At 46.8% G+C, this 16119-nt stretch overlaps 4 protein-coding genes across 4 annotated transcripts; 2 read left to right on the forward strand and 2 right to left on the reverse strand.

Annotated features, from left to right (window-relative positions):
* Window positions 1–1104: 1104 nt before the first annotated feature.
* On the forward strand, window positions 1105–1507 carry F4813DRAFT_392282 (uncharacterized protein; the record flags this gene model as incomplete). Its single annotated transcript, XM_049247259.1, has 3 exons — window positions 1105–1159; window positions 1219–1278; window positions 1347–1507. The coding sequence occupies 3 exons, from the start codon at window positions 1105–1107 to the stop codon at window positions 1505–1507; spliced, it is 276 nt and encodes a 91-aa protein (XP_049096732.1).
* A 2695-nt stretch (window positions 1508–4202) lies between these two features.
* Window positions 4203–6080, forward strand: F4813DRAFT_195512 (ribosomal protein S7). Its single transcript, XM_049239486.1, has 2 exons — window positions 4203–4821; window positions 5021–6080. The coding sequence occupies exons 1-2, from the start codon at window positions 4360–4362 to the stop codon at window positions 5474–5476; spliced, it is 918 nt and encodes a 305-aa protein (XP_049096733.1). The 5' UTR covers window positions 4203–4359; the 3' UTR covers window positions 5477–6080.
* A 9-nt stretch (window positions 6081–6089) lies between these two features.
* On the reverse strand, window positions 6090–10826 carry F4813DRAFT_369325 (PAB-dependent poly(A)-specific ribonuclease subunit PAN2). Its single transcript, XM_049244412.1, has 12 exons — window positions 10650–10826; window positions 10400–10507; window positions 10164–10339; window positions 9966–10092; window positions 9323–9909; window positions 8849–9274; window positions 8549–8799; window positions 8329–8495; window positions 8167–8271; window positions 7712–8114; window positions 7440–7653; window positions 6090–7391 (listed from the first exon to the last, which is right to left on the reverse strand). The coding sequence occupies exons 1-12, from the start codon at window positions 10668–10670 to the stop codon at window positions 6542–6544; spliced, it is 3435 nt and encodes a 1144-aa protein (XP_049096734.1). The 5' UTR covers window positions 10671–10826; the 3' UTR covers window positions 6090–6541.
* A 494-nt stretch (window positions 10827–11320) lies between these two features.
* Window positions 11321–15413, reverse strand: F4813DRAFT_369328 (phosphoenolpyruvate carboxykinase-domain-containing protein). Its single transcript, XM_049244413.1, has 10 exons — window positions 15385–15413; window positions 14303–15328; window positions 14170–14221; window positions 14074–14105; window positions 13943–13992; window positions 13844–13885; window positions 13654–13778; window positions 13563–13596; window positions 12340–13046; window positions 11321–12284 (listed from the first exon to the last, which is right to left on the reverse strand). The coding sequence occupies exons 2-10, from the start codon at window positions 14679–14681 to the stop codon at window positions 11648–11650; spliced, it is 2058 nt and encodes a 685-aa protein (XP_049096735.1). The 5' UTR covers window positions 14682–15328; window positions 15385–15413; the 3' UTR covers window positions 11321–11647.
* Window positions 15414–16119: the final 706 nt, after the last annotated feature.

The raw sequence follows: 16119 nt of genomic DNA on the forward strand, positions 1-16119 counted from the left end.
CGTGAGGACATCGCAGGAAAGCTGTCACAAGCTGCGGTCCCCAGGGCCCCGCCACCCAACCTTTGGCTTACAGTGAGTGGTACGGTATTCTAACGATTTCTTTTCTTATCTATATCGTTTCAAAATCTGTGTTATTTTTCTCGTATATATCGTGTAGAGTATCATCAACTCGTTTCACGTATTGGATACATATACACCCTGTCTTGTTTTATCAATATTCGTAACAAGCCCTACTCACCTTGCTCGGTCAGCATGGGGTGTGTATTAATCTTGAGGACAGTATTCTTGTTACTCAAACTAGCACTCGGCTACATCTACCCCGAAGCCTTCTATTATGAGGAAGATGCACTGATGAGAATGATGTAGAGAAAGAAACATGAGCAAAGAAAGGAAGAATAAGAAAAGGAAAAAAAAGCAATCCTTCATCAACCCACCTAACCTAGATGTGTTTGCTTCCGAGGTTTCCCACCCGGACATGATGACCCTAGTAAGCAGTTGGAAACAATAGAGAAGGAATTGGTATGCTCACTTGTAACTTATATCGGCGATGAGAGCCGTCGTTTATCTCCTACTTCATCCTCCTCTCCCACCACATCAACGCCTCTCTGGAGCTGAACCTGTCACCCACCCACCACGTACACACACACGATGCATGATGCCGTCTCCTCTGCCGAATAATTTCCCTTTCATAGCCGTACAGTACCGTTGCGCAAACAGCTAGGCGGCCGCTAACTAATCCTTTCCTGCCACATCATCCACTGCCTCTTCACCACTCATAATTCTGATTTTACTTGCCCGTTCCTTGATGCCTATGCGCGTACGCAGCTCATATTCTTCGTCCACGCTGCTGGCCGTGTCTCTCCTTTCCCAATCGAGAAAACACGAGGACACCGATTCTAGCTCGAATATAAAAGGTATTTACATAGCCTGTCTCCTACATGGTCTTAAGCGCTAGTTTCTTCCTTGGTCTATATCACACAAGCACATCTAGCACATCAAGCACATCTAGCACATTTTGGCTATTACACTCTGTTACTGTAGAAGGTTTCCTCTGCCTAAAGTATCAGTTTATCCCATTACTTTCTACGAGTCTATCCAATCACCATGCCGTCTTCACAGCAACAAGTTTCGGGAACACCATGGCAAGACCGGCTGGCAGGTGGGCAACCCCGATCTCACCTAGAAACTTGTAAGAGTATAACTAACACACTTGGCCAGAGGTCTGCCGCGAATACCAGATTCAAGCTCCTCATTTTCAAATCGTATCTGACCGGCGCGGTGAGTCTCTTTTTAATATTCATCGACGCATATGGGTGATAACTAACTAGATATTCCTCGATCGTTAGGTGGTCGTACCGCGTGGTCTAGTATAGTTACCGTTTACGGCAAGCGAATCGAAGCGCGATATTGGTATGACGGGAGGAACATCACAAATGCTAGGGAAGATGCCGCGGAGGCGGCCTTGAACTGGCTTTCCAATCAAGCGAACTTATCAACCAGCTGGTAGACGGCTTCCCGGGAAATCAACCGACTACGAATATGTTCAACATTTAAGGGTCTCCAACTGACATGCGTGGCTCCTATTTTCGATCGCCTTCCCCATTTGCGCGATTGATTTACCTCGACACGCCCTATTTCCCCCAACAGCAACGCTTGATTTTTGGGGTTTATGTCTCCTCGCTTTACGACTTGAACTTCCTGTTCTGTACGATTATTGGCAAATCGGAGTTTGGGAAAGGATCTGGCTGCCCCACGGCAAGGACACGAGAAAGAAGGAAAAGAAAAAGACGAGAGACGGGGAGAGCAATTACACGAGCATCTATGGATTCGGCGCAGGTTCCTCATCATTGATTGGTTTCCAATGGATACAACTTGGAGGTTTTAGTATGCTTGTCCGCCACGACCATTTTTCAGGTAGCGAGGGCGTGTTTTACACTACGACAGCGGGGGATCATCACCAGGAAAGGGTTTCAAAAACAGGGATTATTCGGGGATGACCAGGCGCAGGACTTCGTTTTTTTTGGGGGAGGGACCCATTTTGTCGTTTCTCGAAGAAAACGTTCATCGCCAGGGATTGTGTTGGATTTTCTCTCTTACCTCTGCTCGTTTCAACTACTCCAACGCGACCTTGTGAAAATTACAACGGAACAGACGGGAAGAGAAAAGCAAAAGCTGATCTCATGAAACCAACTATCGATAGACACATCGCTTGATCGATTTTCTATTAGAAGTCATGGACTTATGTCACCTACTAATTACAAGGATGAGATTTTGTTGGGCTCATCTAGCTAGGAAATAGGCTTGAGACATGCGCGAAAGAGTAAGGGAAAGGGGAAAAAAAAAGTAACGGTAACGAGTCGTCAAAAAAGAGGTAGGAGGAGGAGGAGGAGGAGGAGGAGGAGGAGGAGGAGGAGGAAATGGGATAGGATGCGATCACTTGATGAGGAGTAATGAATGATGTCGATCTCCTAGCTTTCATGTTGTCGTTGCTTTTCCGTTCTTCTTTTCTCAATGGAACCGAGAGGGATAAATACCCAACATATCCAAACGCTTTCACGATGACGTGATGACACATAGACATAGATTTATCGAAACATTTTGTATATACTAGCTGATGTCCTGATGTAGGCGTCGTGCGTGTCAATGTTCCTGCTTACTGTAGTATGCGCATGCATGCACTCCTGAAATTCGTCTGATGAAAACAAAATGCGCGATGCTACGCCAGCCAGGGACAAGGCGTAAGCTAGGTTCACTGCGCTACATGGTACTAAATGTGCTACGTTAATGAACCCCATGATCCCCAGCTTCGTAGAGTAATCATATATAGTATAATATAGTTATAGTATAATATATAGTATAGCGTTGGTTTGTGCCGGTCTTGGGGAGGAATACGAGGGTGTAAGCACGGCCGTTCCACTCACATAAACATAACCATTTTCGATGGGTTTCGGCTGCAGATATCCATTGTAAGCTATAAGCTGACGATGACGACGGAGAAGATACCACAGCATACAACCTCCCGGTTTTAAACAAAGGTCAGGTGCTCCATTATATTACGCCATCGCGGATCTGGTTTAAAGCCCAACCGGCGAGTAAGCTTTTAGATGTAGCCTCACGAACTGCGACCTAACTCGACCGGTGAGCTCCACGGCGTTATCAGGTCGCATATGATAGCTATCACCTGCAACCTTATAGTCATACGACCGGTTCTCGTCGCGGAAATGGCATCCGAAGGACGGGCAAATCTGAGACATGGTGAGCTCAGAGGCGCCGAGGCGGCGCAGCCCAAGTAAGGCCTTAGGTGTAGTAAAGATCTAAGACATTCGTGTCTCATAGTAATGTCCTATGTTAGGTAGGTACCTCCTAACCCGGGCGAGTTGAACTTTTGAAGGCGTCCTCCCATAAAGAGACACGTCTCCACCGCACAGGCACCAACTGGTAACATTAAGCATGAAGATGAGATGAAGAAGAGGCGCTTCTTCCTAGGTTAAGCGGGTTTCCAAAAACCCATGCACCAACTCTGCCGTTGCGGGCTGAAATCCTTCCTCAGGTTGCTGCATGTATAAATACCCGCATAATCGACGTGGACATGGTGGGGTCAAGCCAAGGAATACCTATGTAGCCCTGTTACAATCCGGTCGTAGGTACCCATCACCCGCGTGGGGGAAGTAGGGTAGGATGGGGGAACGATCTGGAGTGGGTGGGTGTGACGGTAAAAAGGGGGGAAGACTCCAGTTGGTTGCCAGTGGAAGTGTTCTAGATTTATTATAACTGCTGGAACACGGGAAGGAATATTGTTAAAAGAAAGAAAAAGCGAAGAAAAAGCAAAATGATATATAGAAGTTTAGATAGGTAACTACTGTAATTACTACCTTTTAAGGAAAAAGGAAACTAAAGGCGAGATGGAAATTAAGCATAATAAAAAAGAATGGGTATGCAAGATCGTCCAATTGGAAAAAATGCTGCAAACGAAAAGTGAGATATCATAAAAAGCCCCTGAGACTCGTATAGGTACTCGTATACTCGTATGTACCTAATAAATGTGGCTTAGACTGAATTAGCTACGTGTGGCAGTGTCCTGCTTCAAGACGATAAGATAAACCCCTCCATCCAATTGATAAGAACATATTAAAAATGGTCCGTGCTTCGGATTAATTGTGTGCCAGGATGTTGCAGCTACCTAGGTACCTTAGGTTCTGAATCGCATTATTACCTAAGATAACTTTTTTTTTGCCGTAGCCATTTATTATCGACTTAACGAACATCGCACTTGGGGACGACGAGGACGAGGAAGTGGCATTGAAAGTAGGAATTGGTCTCACAATCGATGCAATTACTTGTAGAATCAAAACCGGCATCATGTCTTGCAAGTTGACCCCTTGGGGCGCCGCCGCCGCCGCCGCCGTCCGGAATCTCAGCATACGAACGCGACGAACACCCACGACCGCCTTCCGAATAGCATCCCGACCAGAACAACGACCAGCATATCATCAGACACCATTCTTCATAACGAGGAGAGGGCTTGCAGACGACACCGACACAAGAATACCGCCCCAGTCCGAAACCCCACCACCAACTCCCGCACAATATGTGCACAAGCCGCCCGAGGTCTTTGCGCCAAACTTCCTCAACGCCGAGGCCATAGCCGCACTCGAGAGAGTTGCTGCTAACCAGGCTCTCGACGACGGCGACGAAGGCCTGTTGTTCAACATGCCCGACCGCGTCGGCAAGGGCCAGCAGCTGCAGGACAGGTACCATCCCGTCGTAGAGCAGGTCACGAAGCTCCTGATGAAAGACGGGAAGCTAAGCCAAGCGCAGAGGGTACGTCTTTCTCCTCTCTCTCCCTCTCTCCCTCTCTCCCTCTCTCTCCCTCTCTCCCTCTCTCTCTCTCTCTCTCTCTCTCTATTCAACCCCCCCCCCCCCCCCCGTTCTTTGCTACCAGAAAGAAACATGAAAAGAAGAAGAAGAAGAATATATAGCACAAGAACTAAGCTAACCTCTCCGCCATCCCAAAAAACAGAACATGGCCATGATCCTCAACTACCTCCGCACCACCCCCTCCCCTAAAGTCTCCCCCCACCGGCCCCTCCTCCCCGGCAGCCCCCCCGCCGACCAGCTCCCCCTCAACCCGCTCCTCTACCTAACCCTCGCCATCGACTCCGTCGCGCCCCTGATCCGCATCCGCAGTCTGCGCGGCGCCGCCGGCGGCGGCCAATCGCTCGACCTGCCGCAGCCCATGGCCGCGCGCGCGCGCCGCCGCATCGCCGTCATGTGGATCCTCGACGCCGTGCGCCGCAAGCGCTCCGCCGGCTCCGGCCGCGCCCAGTTCGCCACCCGCTTCGCCCAGGAGCTCGTCGCCGTCGTCGAGGGCAAGTCCGCCGTCTGGGACAAGCGCAACAGCATCCACAAGCTCGGCACCGCCGCCCGCGCTAATCTGACCCATCATGCTGTCGTGGGGAAGCAGCGGCGGAAGTAGGTAGTCGTAGCCGTAGCCATAGCCGTGGTCGCTATAGACTGGAGATATAGGCTACGTTAGGTTAGATTAGGTTAGGTTAGGTATCTACGTGTTAGGTACAGATGCCGAGACGATTGTTGGCTCGTGGGAGGGAGGAAACATTGCAGCTTGGGGACCGACACGCATCGGAGCGTTCCTCGTGGGACATCGTACCTATGGATATATGTACCTAAGGTACCTATAGATAGATGGTCGGCTGTGGCAGTCTACCTTACCTAGGTACCTATGTAGGTATGTATGTACACATCTAGGCTGCCTATGTATGATATAAATCAAAAGCCATGTACAAAGACGACACACACTCCTTGCCACACGTTCTCTTGGTGATATTTACGGTACTGAAAATCGAGGGTTTGGACAAGTTATAGCTTCGTATTTAGCAGAGCCTTATAGTTGTCCTAGCGACGTAGCTGACGGGAGGGAAGGGTTCATCTACTAGACCAGGAAGACATACGATTAAAATAGGCAAATTGTCTTTACTTAGGTAGGTACCTAACCTAACATATATGTGATATAATAGAAACTTGTGAGGTGGTTGCAGGTAAATTTCAGCTCAAGTTATTGCTACTTATCGACTTGAATTGCGCATATTAACTTGCTATATTACTAATAATAAAGGCCCAACAGACTATGAAGGAAACATTAGACTGACCGTAGAGTAAAAATTAAGGGCAAGTCGGTTTTATCGAAGACGGATATGTAATATTGATTTGATTTCTTCTCACCGCTCTACTAACTGCATAGTGGTTATTCAACCGCTTACTGTTTTTTTTGTATTTAGCAGAATCTAGGTTCGTCGTATGCCATTGAGGATATTTGCTGTTACTCATGAGTCTCGTAAACAACTGCGAAATCAGCACGACAACAGGCTCGTAACACTTGTAGTCTACAATTGAACATGATGAAAAGCAGTTCTTTCCTTAGTCCTTAATGCTAGAGGCTCAAATTATTTCACTTATTTTGTTTCTTCTGCATACGCGTTATCAAGAATTGCACAAATGTTTTCTCAGGGTCGAAGCCCCAGGGCTATCTCGAGCCCAACCCCCTTCCTGGTGTCGACGCCGGTGTTCCGGGCACGAGGGTGCTAGGCTTTCTAGACGGCGTCGTTGGTCCGATTGTTATCGTCCCGTCTACCGGTGGAGTATCCGTTCTGGGTACATTGCCACTTGAATTTATTTTAGCTGGGGGCTTAAAGTTAGAGGCGACGCCTTTCGCGTAGATCTCCTGGAGCATAGTGTCCAGAACGCCCGCCTCGCTAAACTCCTGATACTTGCGGTATAGCTTCAAGGCAGTCCTAGCGTCCTCGATGGAGTCGTGCGTGCTCAGCTGAATATCTTCTTTGAGGAGGGTATGTGCGAGGAACTGCAAGCTGAGTTTCCGAAGGCGCTCCTTGATGAAAAATAGATCGCTCGTGTCAATGACTTGCGCTTTCGGTACGTGAATGTTGATTACTCGAAAATCTTGCTTCAACCCGTGGCCCAGAAATTTACACCCAAGGTTCAAGAGAATCCAAATTTTCTTGTACGCAATCTTCAACGGGACAAGATTATGCCCTCTCTGCTGCGCCATCGTTATATCTAAGTCTTCGGGGGTAATCCCGGAGTACGATGTTAGGTAGTCGACGACCTTCTCCTTGATAGTGATATAGTCATCGATAAACGGCAATCCTTCGTCCATACCACTGCCTCGGACGATGGAATTCCTGGCTAAAGCGTGCACCGTTGGCCGGATGATTTTTGAGTCGCCGTCTGAATGCATCTCAACTTCCGGCTGTGAAATCTTGACAAATTCTGTGTCAATTGCAACAATCGTATCTGGTCCAGCCGGCTCAGTTTGCCGATCCAAAGTCCGATAAGTCTTATCAGCTCGATCAGCTCTGTATATTTATCAGTATAGTTTGCGACTTAGCAGGCTATAGACTTACTGGAGATCTAGATATAATAGCCTAGAATCCAGATTCTGCATCCAACTGGAATCAAGCTGATTGTTGGCTGATTTTGTTTGATACGTAATGACAGAAGGTGTCTTCCATGATGTATTGAACGTAAGTGCCTCTTGAGGAGGGATGGGCTTGACATGGAAGTCGTTGAAAAGGTACCACTGACTTTGGCCGGGAGCCGTTGGTGCAGAATGTGCGACTGGACTTACGTATTAGATTCTCTCAGATAGCTAGATTCTAAGAATATGGAAACTTACTATTTGCCATGGCTACGAGGTGCGATCTCTGCTGCTGACCGCCCTCAATATTGACGGCAAGGCCAGTCAAAGAATATACCGTGATATTATGGATCCCCCGCTGCAAATGCAATTTCAAGTCTTCACCCTCGAAGCAGAAGAATTGGCCATTGTCCACTATGACGCCAATCTCTTCTGGCAGCCATCCGGGTGTGGCCCAGAGTCTCCGGTGCTCATTATTGTTAATTGCGGTTGTAAGCATCAATACACTGGGTATCCTGTGTATCGTCTTTCGGGTGGCTAATGTCTGGTACCTATGACAATTATTACACCAACCTTTGTTGGTAGTCTCTCTCTCTACACTCATCTTCAACACTTGCGAAAATGTTGTTCCTCGTGTTCTTGGGTTCCTGTGCCCGGATTTCTGTGATAATGAGTTTGGGTTATTTGTATTGCTGGAGGCGAGCTGGACTTACATTTTGGGGGTACATTAATTCATTCACCATCGTATGGTCAGCTTTCGTAGTTTCGCTCCGACAATTCATGCATCTGATAGAGCTAGTTGCGGATGTTTGAAAGAGCTAGAACCGATGGTTAGCAGAGGTTATATTTAAGAAGGCATAGTTAAGTAGACTTACTTCTTCTAGTGCCCCAGGGCGCGGTGACTCTGCACTATGAGAATGAGGGTTTTGAATCATTTGGCTATAGTTCTGAGTCATCTGTCTGAGGAGATATCGAGCCAAGTGCTGGAGCATGACAGTCCGCGACGCATGAGGTTCTTCCTCGAGCAGACCCAACTTGCCTGCTAGTCAAGTTCATCAGTAAGCCGTCAAGAGGAATATGAATACAATTACTTACCTTCAGGATGATAACTAAGGGTTTTGGTGAAGTTAGATGCTTGGCAAGCCTCTCCTTCTGCCTTGTAGAGCATGTCAAAGAGAAATCCCAACTCGCAGAGGAGACATAACTCATCTACACAGGCCGTCGCTGCGTGTTGAAGAGCAATATTTCGGATCAACGGTGTATAATGCATCACCTGTAGTAGCGGGTTGGCATAGGCGTTAACAATATGATTCTGCAAACCCGAATATTGCGTTTTGTTGAAATAACTGGTCTTTCTATCAGCATGTGCCGCACAGGGGCAGCAAACCAACTTACCCAAAATCGAAATCGTCAATTCCGAATTTACTATACTTTATTTCAATATTTTGATACAACTCAGGGACCTCAATCTTTAGGCTTTCGAGCTTGCTATCTTGTAAAATCTGTGGAATTTCGGGTATAACTTCTTCGGGAGCTGGTGTCCCGGCCGGAGACTTTGCCGCTTCTCTGGCCTTCTCGCTTAAGAACTTTGGTGGCTTTAGAGAGCTTTGGGAGTTTTCGGTGTTTCGGGTATCTTCGACTTGATTTCTCCGTAGCGGTCGAGTATTCTTACCAAAGTAACCCCAGTCTCTCTCCTGGAGCGTTGCCAAGAATTGTGCGTCAATCTTAACAGGAGGGGCACCGATTTCTGTGATCATGTTACTTGGCCATGCCGACAACAATACTTCTCTATAGTATGGCATGCCGACAGCGCTCAATGGCCTGGTATTCTGTCAGCAAACGAACCCATATAGGCTGAAGTACACTTACGTATCAGGAGAATCAAACTCGATCCGGGGCCCCGTCCCGGAATCCGCCGTCTCTATCGGGGTAGGGAATTCAGCGAAATGAATCTTGCTCGGCGAGCCCCAGAGGTGGATATAACAGTCAGCATCTGCAAGAGCAATCGCCTCCCCAGAAGAAGCGATTTCTATCATTGAGAAGTAACTGAGATTATTTGCTTGACGCACATTGCTAGTGTTAGGGTTCATTAGATCAACCACATGCATCTGCCCGATCTGTGACATGACAATACTGGTCGTTGACATTCGAGGATGCATTCGCACATAAGCAGCACCGGCCGGGAATGGGATAGGGGACATAGATATCATGTTCTTTAGATCGAACACATTGACGAACGGGTCGGGCATGTAATTGCCCCCATGTCTCATAGAATATCCACAGGTAACGATGAAATCGTGCTGCGCATCCATGTCATTAATTGCGGCCGTATGCGCGTTCCATATTTTGATGACCTGAAAGCTAACAGGGTCGATTATGTGGACGGCACCAGTAGAGGTTGCGGCGCATATATACCGACTTCTTCTCATGATCGTGTATTTGTACTCGGTGGGCAACTAATAAGCAATTAGAAACAGCACGATTTTAATATATACCGATTAATCAACTGTACTTGTTTAGTTATCTCGCCCTTATTTATGTCGATTACAAACATCTTGTCCTGCTCCCCGGCGGCTAGTATCTCGGCAGTGCCCTTCGACGTGAAGCTCATACACCGTAGTTCCTGCATATCCTCGTTCCTGCGTTTCCTTCAATGAGCATTGATCGAAAGCCTTCCAGAATGGAAGTAATGGGGGGAAAGGGAACCTACCTAATCGACCACAAGGGTGGACCTCTTCTCAATGCCATATGTACGCCGCGGGAGCCCAGAGCTATAACGCCCTTGTCGTTAAAAAGGATCTGTCGAACCGGCCCATCTTGAGAAGTATGGGTTTTGAAGGATGTGTATGGCTGTAGTTTTGTACCGTAAAATGAGGATACTCGGCCCTATGATAGCTATCAGCCTGGTTATAAGAGGACGGAGAATTGGAGGGGTATCGTTCGTACATATTCGTTGCCAGTCCATAAGAGCTCCTGGCTAGTATCGAAGGCTAAGACAGTGACAGGTGTCGGCATGGCCCGGAGACCGGGTGGTGGGAAAGGTATGCGATGGACCTATGAAGATAGAATAGAGTCAGCCTTGCACCAACGGAGTAGCTTGACAGTATCTGAATCAAATCTAGCCCCTCCTCGCATGTATCCTCGCATGTAATTGTCGATTTCGAGCCAATTCGAATTGATTATAAGAAATACTTGCCTCGTCCCAATCTCCGTCCATTTTGGCGGATTTGTCATGATCGAACTAGTCGCATTGGAAGATATATTTCACCCGCAACGTAGACAAATCTTGGGGCGTCGCGTATGTATAAGATAAAATTTGAGAAAGAAGTTGACCAGTTGACCAGTTGACCAGTTGACCAGTTGACCAGTTGACGGTCGTGTTAAGCCTTAAGGTATCCATCCCACTTCAATTTACTGGGATTAGGATTGGGATTAAGGACTAACCTAGGATCTATCTTTATTACGTTAGACACCAACACTGTCTAACCGTATATCTGACCGTATATCTGCACAGTATAGACAGAAATACCTTAACAGGTATGTATGAATGTATGCACCTAAACGTGTAGCGCTGGCCCACCTTTGCCTATTCATTTTTATGCATGTAAGTTTTTCAAGATATAGCAACTTTCATTGCCATCAACATCAATATCATCGATGAAATGAATCGAAAACATGATAGCCTTAAACCATTTTTCATAACCTCTCACCTATCTAAATAGAGTCACAACTATTCAAGACCTTATGGGGTTCTGTATTGAATTCAGTTGTTGAGTACAGAATAGTCATATAAAAATGACATTCTTGACTCTCAAAGCTACTAACCAGCGGATACAAGGTCACTCATACAATCATACGATCAAATAGTGAAACGAATTTCTTTGGATTATTATATCCTAACTTTTGTTTCATAAGGAAAAGACTATCTAATTTCGATTGCACCCCGACAATGGATAGTGCTTCACCAAAGCATTCTTACGCCGTGTATAATTACTCGGTATCCTCGTGTTCGATTTATACAGCCAGCTCTTATTCGTCTGGTTTCGCATCCGGTGTATTTGCGCAGACCGACCGTGGTTATCATTCCGCGGATGCGTCATTCCCTAAAATCATGCCAGATGCTCAACTCCAAACTGATGAAAAAGAAGACATCATAAATAAGAAAAGATGCCGTGGAGCGTCTTGTATTTTTTTTTAAACGGCCGGTCCAGCCGCCTTGACGTCGTCTGTAGCTTCTGAATCGTACTTCTTGAAGTTCTCGACGAATAGTCCACCAAGCTTCTTGACTTCTTCGCTAAAACTGTCTGTCCCTGCAGTCCAGGCAGTCCTGGGGTTGAGCAGCTCTGAAGGCACTCCGGGGCATGTCTTGGGAACCTGGAGGTTAAAAACTTCATACGTCTCATACTCGGCCTTTGCTAATTCACCTGAGTGAATGGCATCTAAGATTGCGCGAGTGTACTTGAGCGGGCAGCGCTTGCCGCCGTGGATATAGCCGGCACCGACCCAACCGGTATTCAGAAGCCAAGCATTCGCTGAGTGTTTTTCTATCTTGTCCGCTAGCATCTTCGCGTACCTCATAGGGTGCAGAGCGAGGAAAGGCTGAGCAAAGCACGATGAGAAAGTGGCTTGAGGTTCTGTTATACCATCCTCAGTACCAGCCATCTTGGAGGTATAACCGGAAATGAAATGGAACATTGTCTGTGCGCTGTTGAGCTTTGATATCGGTGGTAATACGCCACGCGCGTCGCAGGTTAATAGGACAATGTTGCTGGGATGGTTTTCCGACAGACACGGGATCTTGGCGTTGTTGATATACTCAATGGGATAGGCACTAAAAGTTGTCAGTTTCGGCTTGATCACAACACATTATGAGGAAGTCAACTCACCATCTCGTATTTTCGGTAAGGGTAGCGTCGTCATAGTCGACCTCTCTGGTCTCTTGGTCAAAGACAACATTCTCGAGAACAGAGCCGAAGCGGATAGCGCCGAAAATATCTGGCTCCTTCTCTGCCGAGAGGCCGATGCACTTTGCATAGCAACCGCCCTCGATGTTGAAGACGCCGCGCTCGCTCCAGCAGTGCTCGTCGTCGCCGATTAAAGCTCGGTTAGGATCGGCAGATAGAGTTGTCTTGCCAGTTCCGGAAAGGCCGAAGAAAAGCGTGACATCGCCATTCTTGCCTTCGTTTGCAGAGGAATGAAGAGTAAGTACATTGTGTTTAATAGGCATTTCATAGAATAATACGGTGAAGATGCCCTTCTTCATCTCGCCTGCATACTCAGTACCGAGGATGACCATCTCCTTCTCGGCAAAGTTAATGGCGACCGAAGTTCCCGAGGTCATCCCTTCGGTATATCTGTTAGCCGGGAAAGTTCCGGCATTATAGATGGTGTAGTCGGGGTGGAAATGCTCCAGCTCCTCTCGCGAAGGGCGGATAAGCATGTTGCGCATGAACAAAGCATGGTAGGCACGGGCACAGATAACTCGAACTCGGATTCGGTACTTCTCATCCCAACCCGCATAACCGTCGATGACATAAATTCTCGTCCGGGTATTCAGGTAGTCGACAGCACGTTCGCGGTTGATTTTCCATACCTAAGTCATCTTTATGTTAGCCATCTCAAATTCGTCTTAGATGTAGTTCATGATGGGGATAAATTTGGCACGTGTGATTCTTGTGGGGCTGAGAATTCCCCGGCCTTGTGGAAGTGCGGATAGGCGGGGTGCAGGTTATTGCCGGATCTGGGCCGAGCTGCCCGGGGTATGAAGCCTCAGATGACGCCAATAACAGGGGTCATTTCCAGCTCAGCAGGTCTAGGCTAGGCGCTACGAGACTTCTCGAGAGGCGTGATTCAAACTGAATCTAGGCAATTGGGGTAACAACCAACCAAAAACTCAATATAATGGTTATTGAGGTTAACTTGGAAGATCTGTGACGCAAAGAGGTCGTCATGCTCAAACCAAGCAGAGGTTGAGAACAACAACCTCGACGTTGTAAGGTTTGCTTCTAGGAGGAGTGGGTGGTCCATGAATGGACAGGGGAACGATGGGAGATAGATGTGTGCTTTCTGATGGTAGTTCAACGTATAATGACGACGAATATCCTCTTACCTCAGGAGCCATTGGTTTATTAACGGGTCCCCACCTGAAAACAGGTTAGTTATCATCTTATAATGCATGTGATTGACATGGGAATCCTTACCAGATATCGTTTTCTGACGACGGTTCTTTTACAATCCTCTTGTCTGAAGGTGACCGGCCGGTCTTTGCACCAGAGTAGGCCGTCAACGCACCGCTCGATGCGATAGCCGAGCCCATCTCATAAACCTTTATTGCTCCATTAGTATGTGTTAGGTGTTGGTCGCGTGACCTGGTCTAGGAGGTCATCTTACAAGAGCATCTTCGTACAAGGCAGCAACTGAAGGGTTAGGAATCTATTTATTTCGTTAGTTAGATTTCTAATAGACATCTTCATGATAGTGGCGGCTTACAATGGCAACTCTATCGTAGTCGATGTGTGCCTTCTCGTGCAGCTCCTCCTCTAACCTTAATGTTAGTGGGAAAATGAACAAAGGATGGGCGGGTAGTGCCGAATATTGAGTTTAAACGACTTGACTCGTACCTAGCTCCGTGTGCTCCCTTTCCTGGTGGGGTCTACAAAGGGTAGATTAGCAAAGAGCTCTCTGTTCATTGTGTACCTGGGAAAAGGGATACTCACTCAACACCACCAGGGTGAAGGGCTGTCTTGTTGACTTTGTTGTTGGAAATCACTAGAATAGTAATGTTAGCTTTCCAAGACTACGGGATTCAGGAATAACACGTTCTCCTGGGTTTTCTCGAGGTCAACTCACTCTTGTTATGCTGAAGAAGAGAATGGGAATGACCATTGGTGAGTTGCTGAGACTTTGGACCCTTTACTGCGGGATCGATGTAGGGAGAAGCGGTTCTGACAACTGGGTCGTTCATGGTTCTTAAACTGGACGAATTTCGGAGTACGACACAATTATAGCAGCTGAAGGAACAATAGCAGCCGAAGACAAACGGGGAATATCGATATCTAATTTGATTAACTGGGGTAGTGGACAAAACACCGGCAATGGAAGTAGACTTAAGGTAACTTTTCGGTCTACTAGTCATGGCACGGGCCCGAGGATATATAGGAGAGAAGGAAGATGTGGAGATGGCGAAGTTTGAGCGAGACATTCCACTGGCCAGCAGTTTCGTTGTCATTGATTAGGCATTGAAGGCACGAATTCAAACCGGAGCGGGCCACCCTGCATCATCGGGAAGAAGAGCTGAACAGGACTTTTCTTTGTTTCTTGTCTCGGTACCCTAGCAAGGATGTTGTGGCGTTGCGTTGCGTTGCGTAGCGCGTAAAGCAAGCCGTAAGAGATCTTGAACGAGGTAGGTTAGAGGTTTGTTCCAAGAAGCCTGCAAGTCTAACCTAGGTGGATCGGCATCTAGAAGGTGAAAGTTGGTGGTGTGTGGTGTCATATGCAATTGACTTTGGTTCTATTCCGTTATTTTCCTCAGCCTCCCCCAACTCCCAACCCTTGCAATGTCCTGTAATTGTCCTGTAATTGTCCTGTAACCTACTGCACCTATCAATATCCCGACCAGGATTATAGCCTGTCGGCCTTGAGTTTACCCATCGTTATCGTCGCTTGTGCATCAGGATCTCAGGATCTACATAACTTAGTACGCGAAATGTAGCGTGTTTACCTATTTGACCCGAGTAACTATAACTTTGCCGATGGTTCCAGATAATTATCTTGTCCATATTATTGTTACTGCAGACTTGTAAAACACCTGCACGAATTTTTTTTTTAAGTCGGTAGGAATGAAAGTTGGAGAAATCGGCAAATGGCGGGGTACTAGTACGTACTTCCCCGTCTTTTCAATAGCCCCACATGGAGGCTAACTAGAAGGGTAGACCCGGGTACATGGGCAAGAGACAAGCACATGTGCAGGCAGGACAAGGTAAGCTACAATTAGGATGTACCTTTAAGAGCCTCGGGAACATTGAATTTATTATACAAGACTTAAATGAAGTTACGTCGGAACTAATGCCAGTTAGTTAATAAAGAAATGACGTCGGTATAAAATTACTTACTTACCTATACATGTAACTAGGCAAAAAGGAAATATTCGAGGTCTTTTGTATTATGTTAGGTAGATTCAAACATGAGACGACTTTATTAAGTATTTAGGTTAGGCATGTTAGGTATAAATCTATTAGGAGAGTCAAACTAACCATCAATATATCTTTATCTTCTTACACACCTAAGGTACATACATGTACATGATTGAAGTGCAACATTTGAACTTTCACATGTCTTATCGGAGAATCTATGTTTCGATATTAAACCCTTAACTTTCCGAGGTTTCACCCTATGATATTATGTACCCAGACCTTATAAAGTTCTCTACCAACTGAAAGGACTGATGTTCGGAAGTTGTTGATAATGCCCCCTGCATGAAAATGTACATATGTACACGAATAGAGATCCGATATTTTCCATCCCGTTCAACCCTGCTGCATGGGGATCATTCGGGACTTGGGTAAGGTCTTTTTTCGAGCTGCCATGATCGGCGGTGTGACCAATTAGCAGACTGGGACTCGACGTGCACTGCGCAATCGTCCTTGCGTCGCATATCCGCATCTAAC

Source organism: Daldinia decipiens (assembly GCF_022478715.1).
Source record: "Daldinia decipiens strain CBS 113046 unplaced genomic scaffold F4813scaffold_34, whole genome shotgun sequence".
Classification (NCBI taxonomy): domain Eukaryota; kingdom Fungi; phylum Ascomycota; class Sordariomycetes; order Xylariales; family Hypoxylaceae; genus Daldinia; species Daldinia decipiens.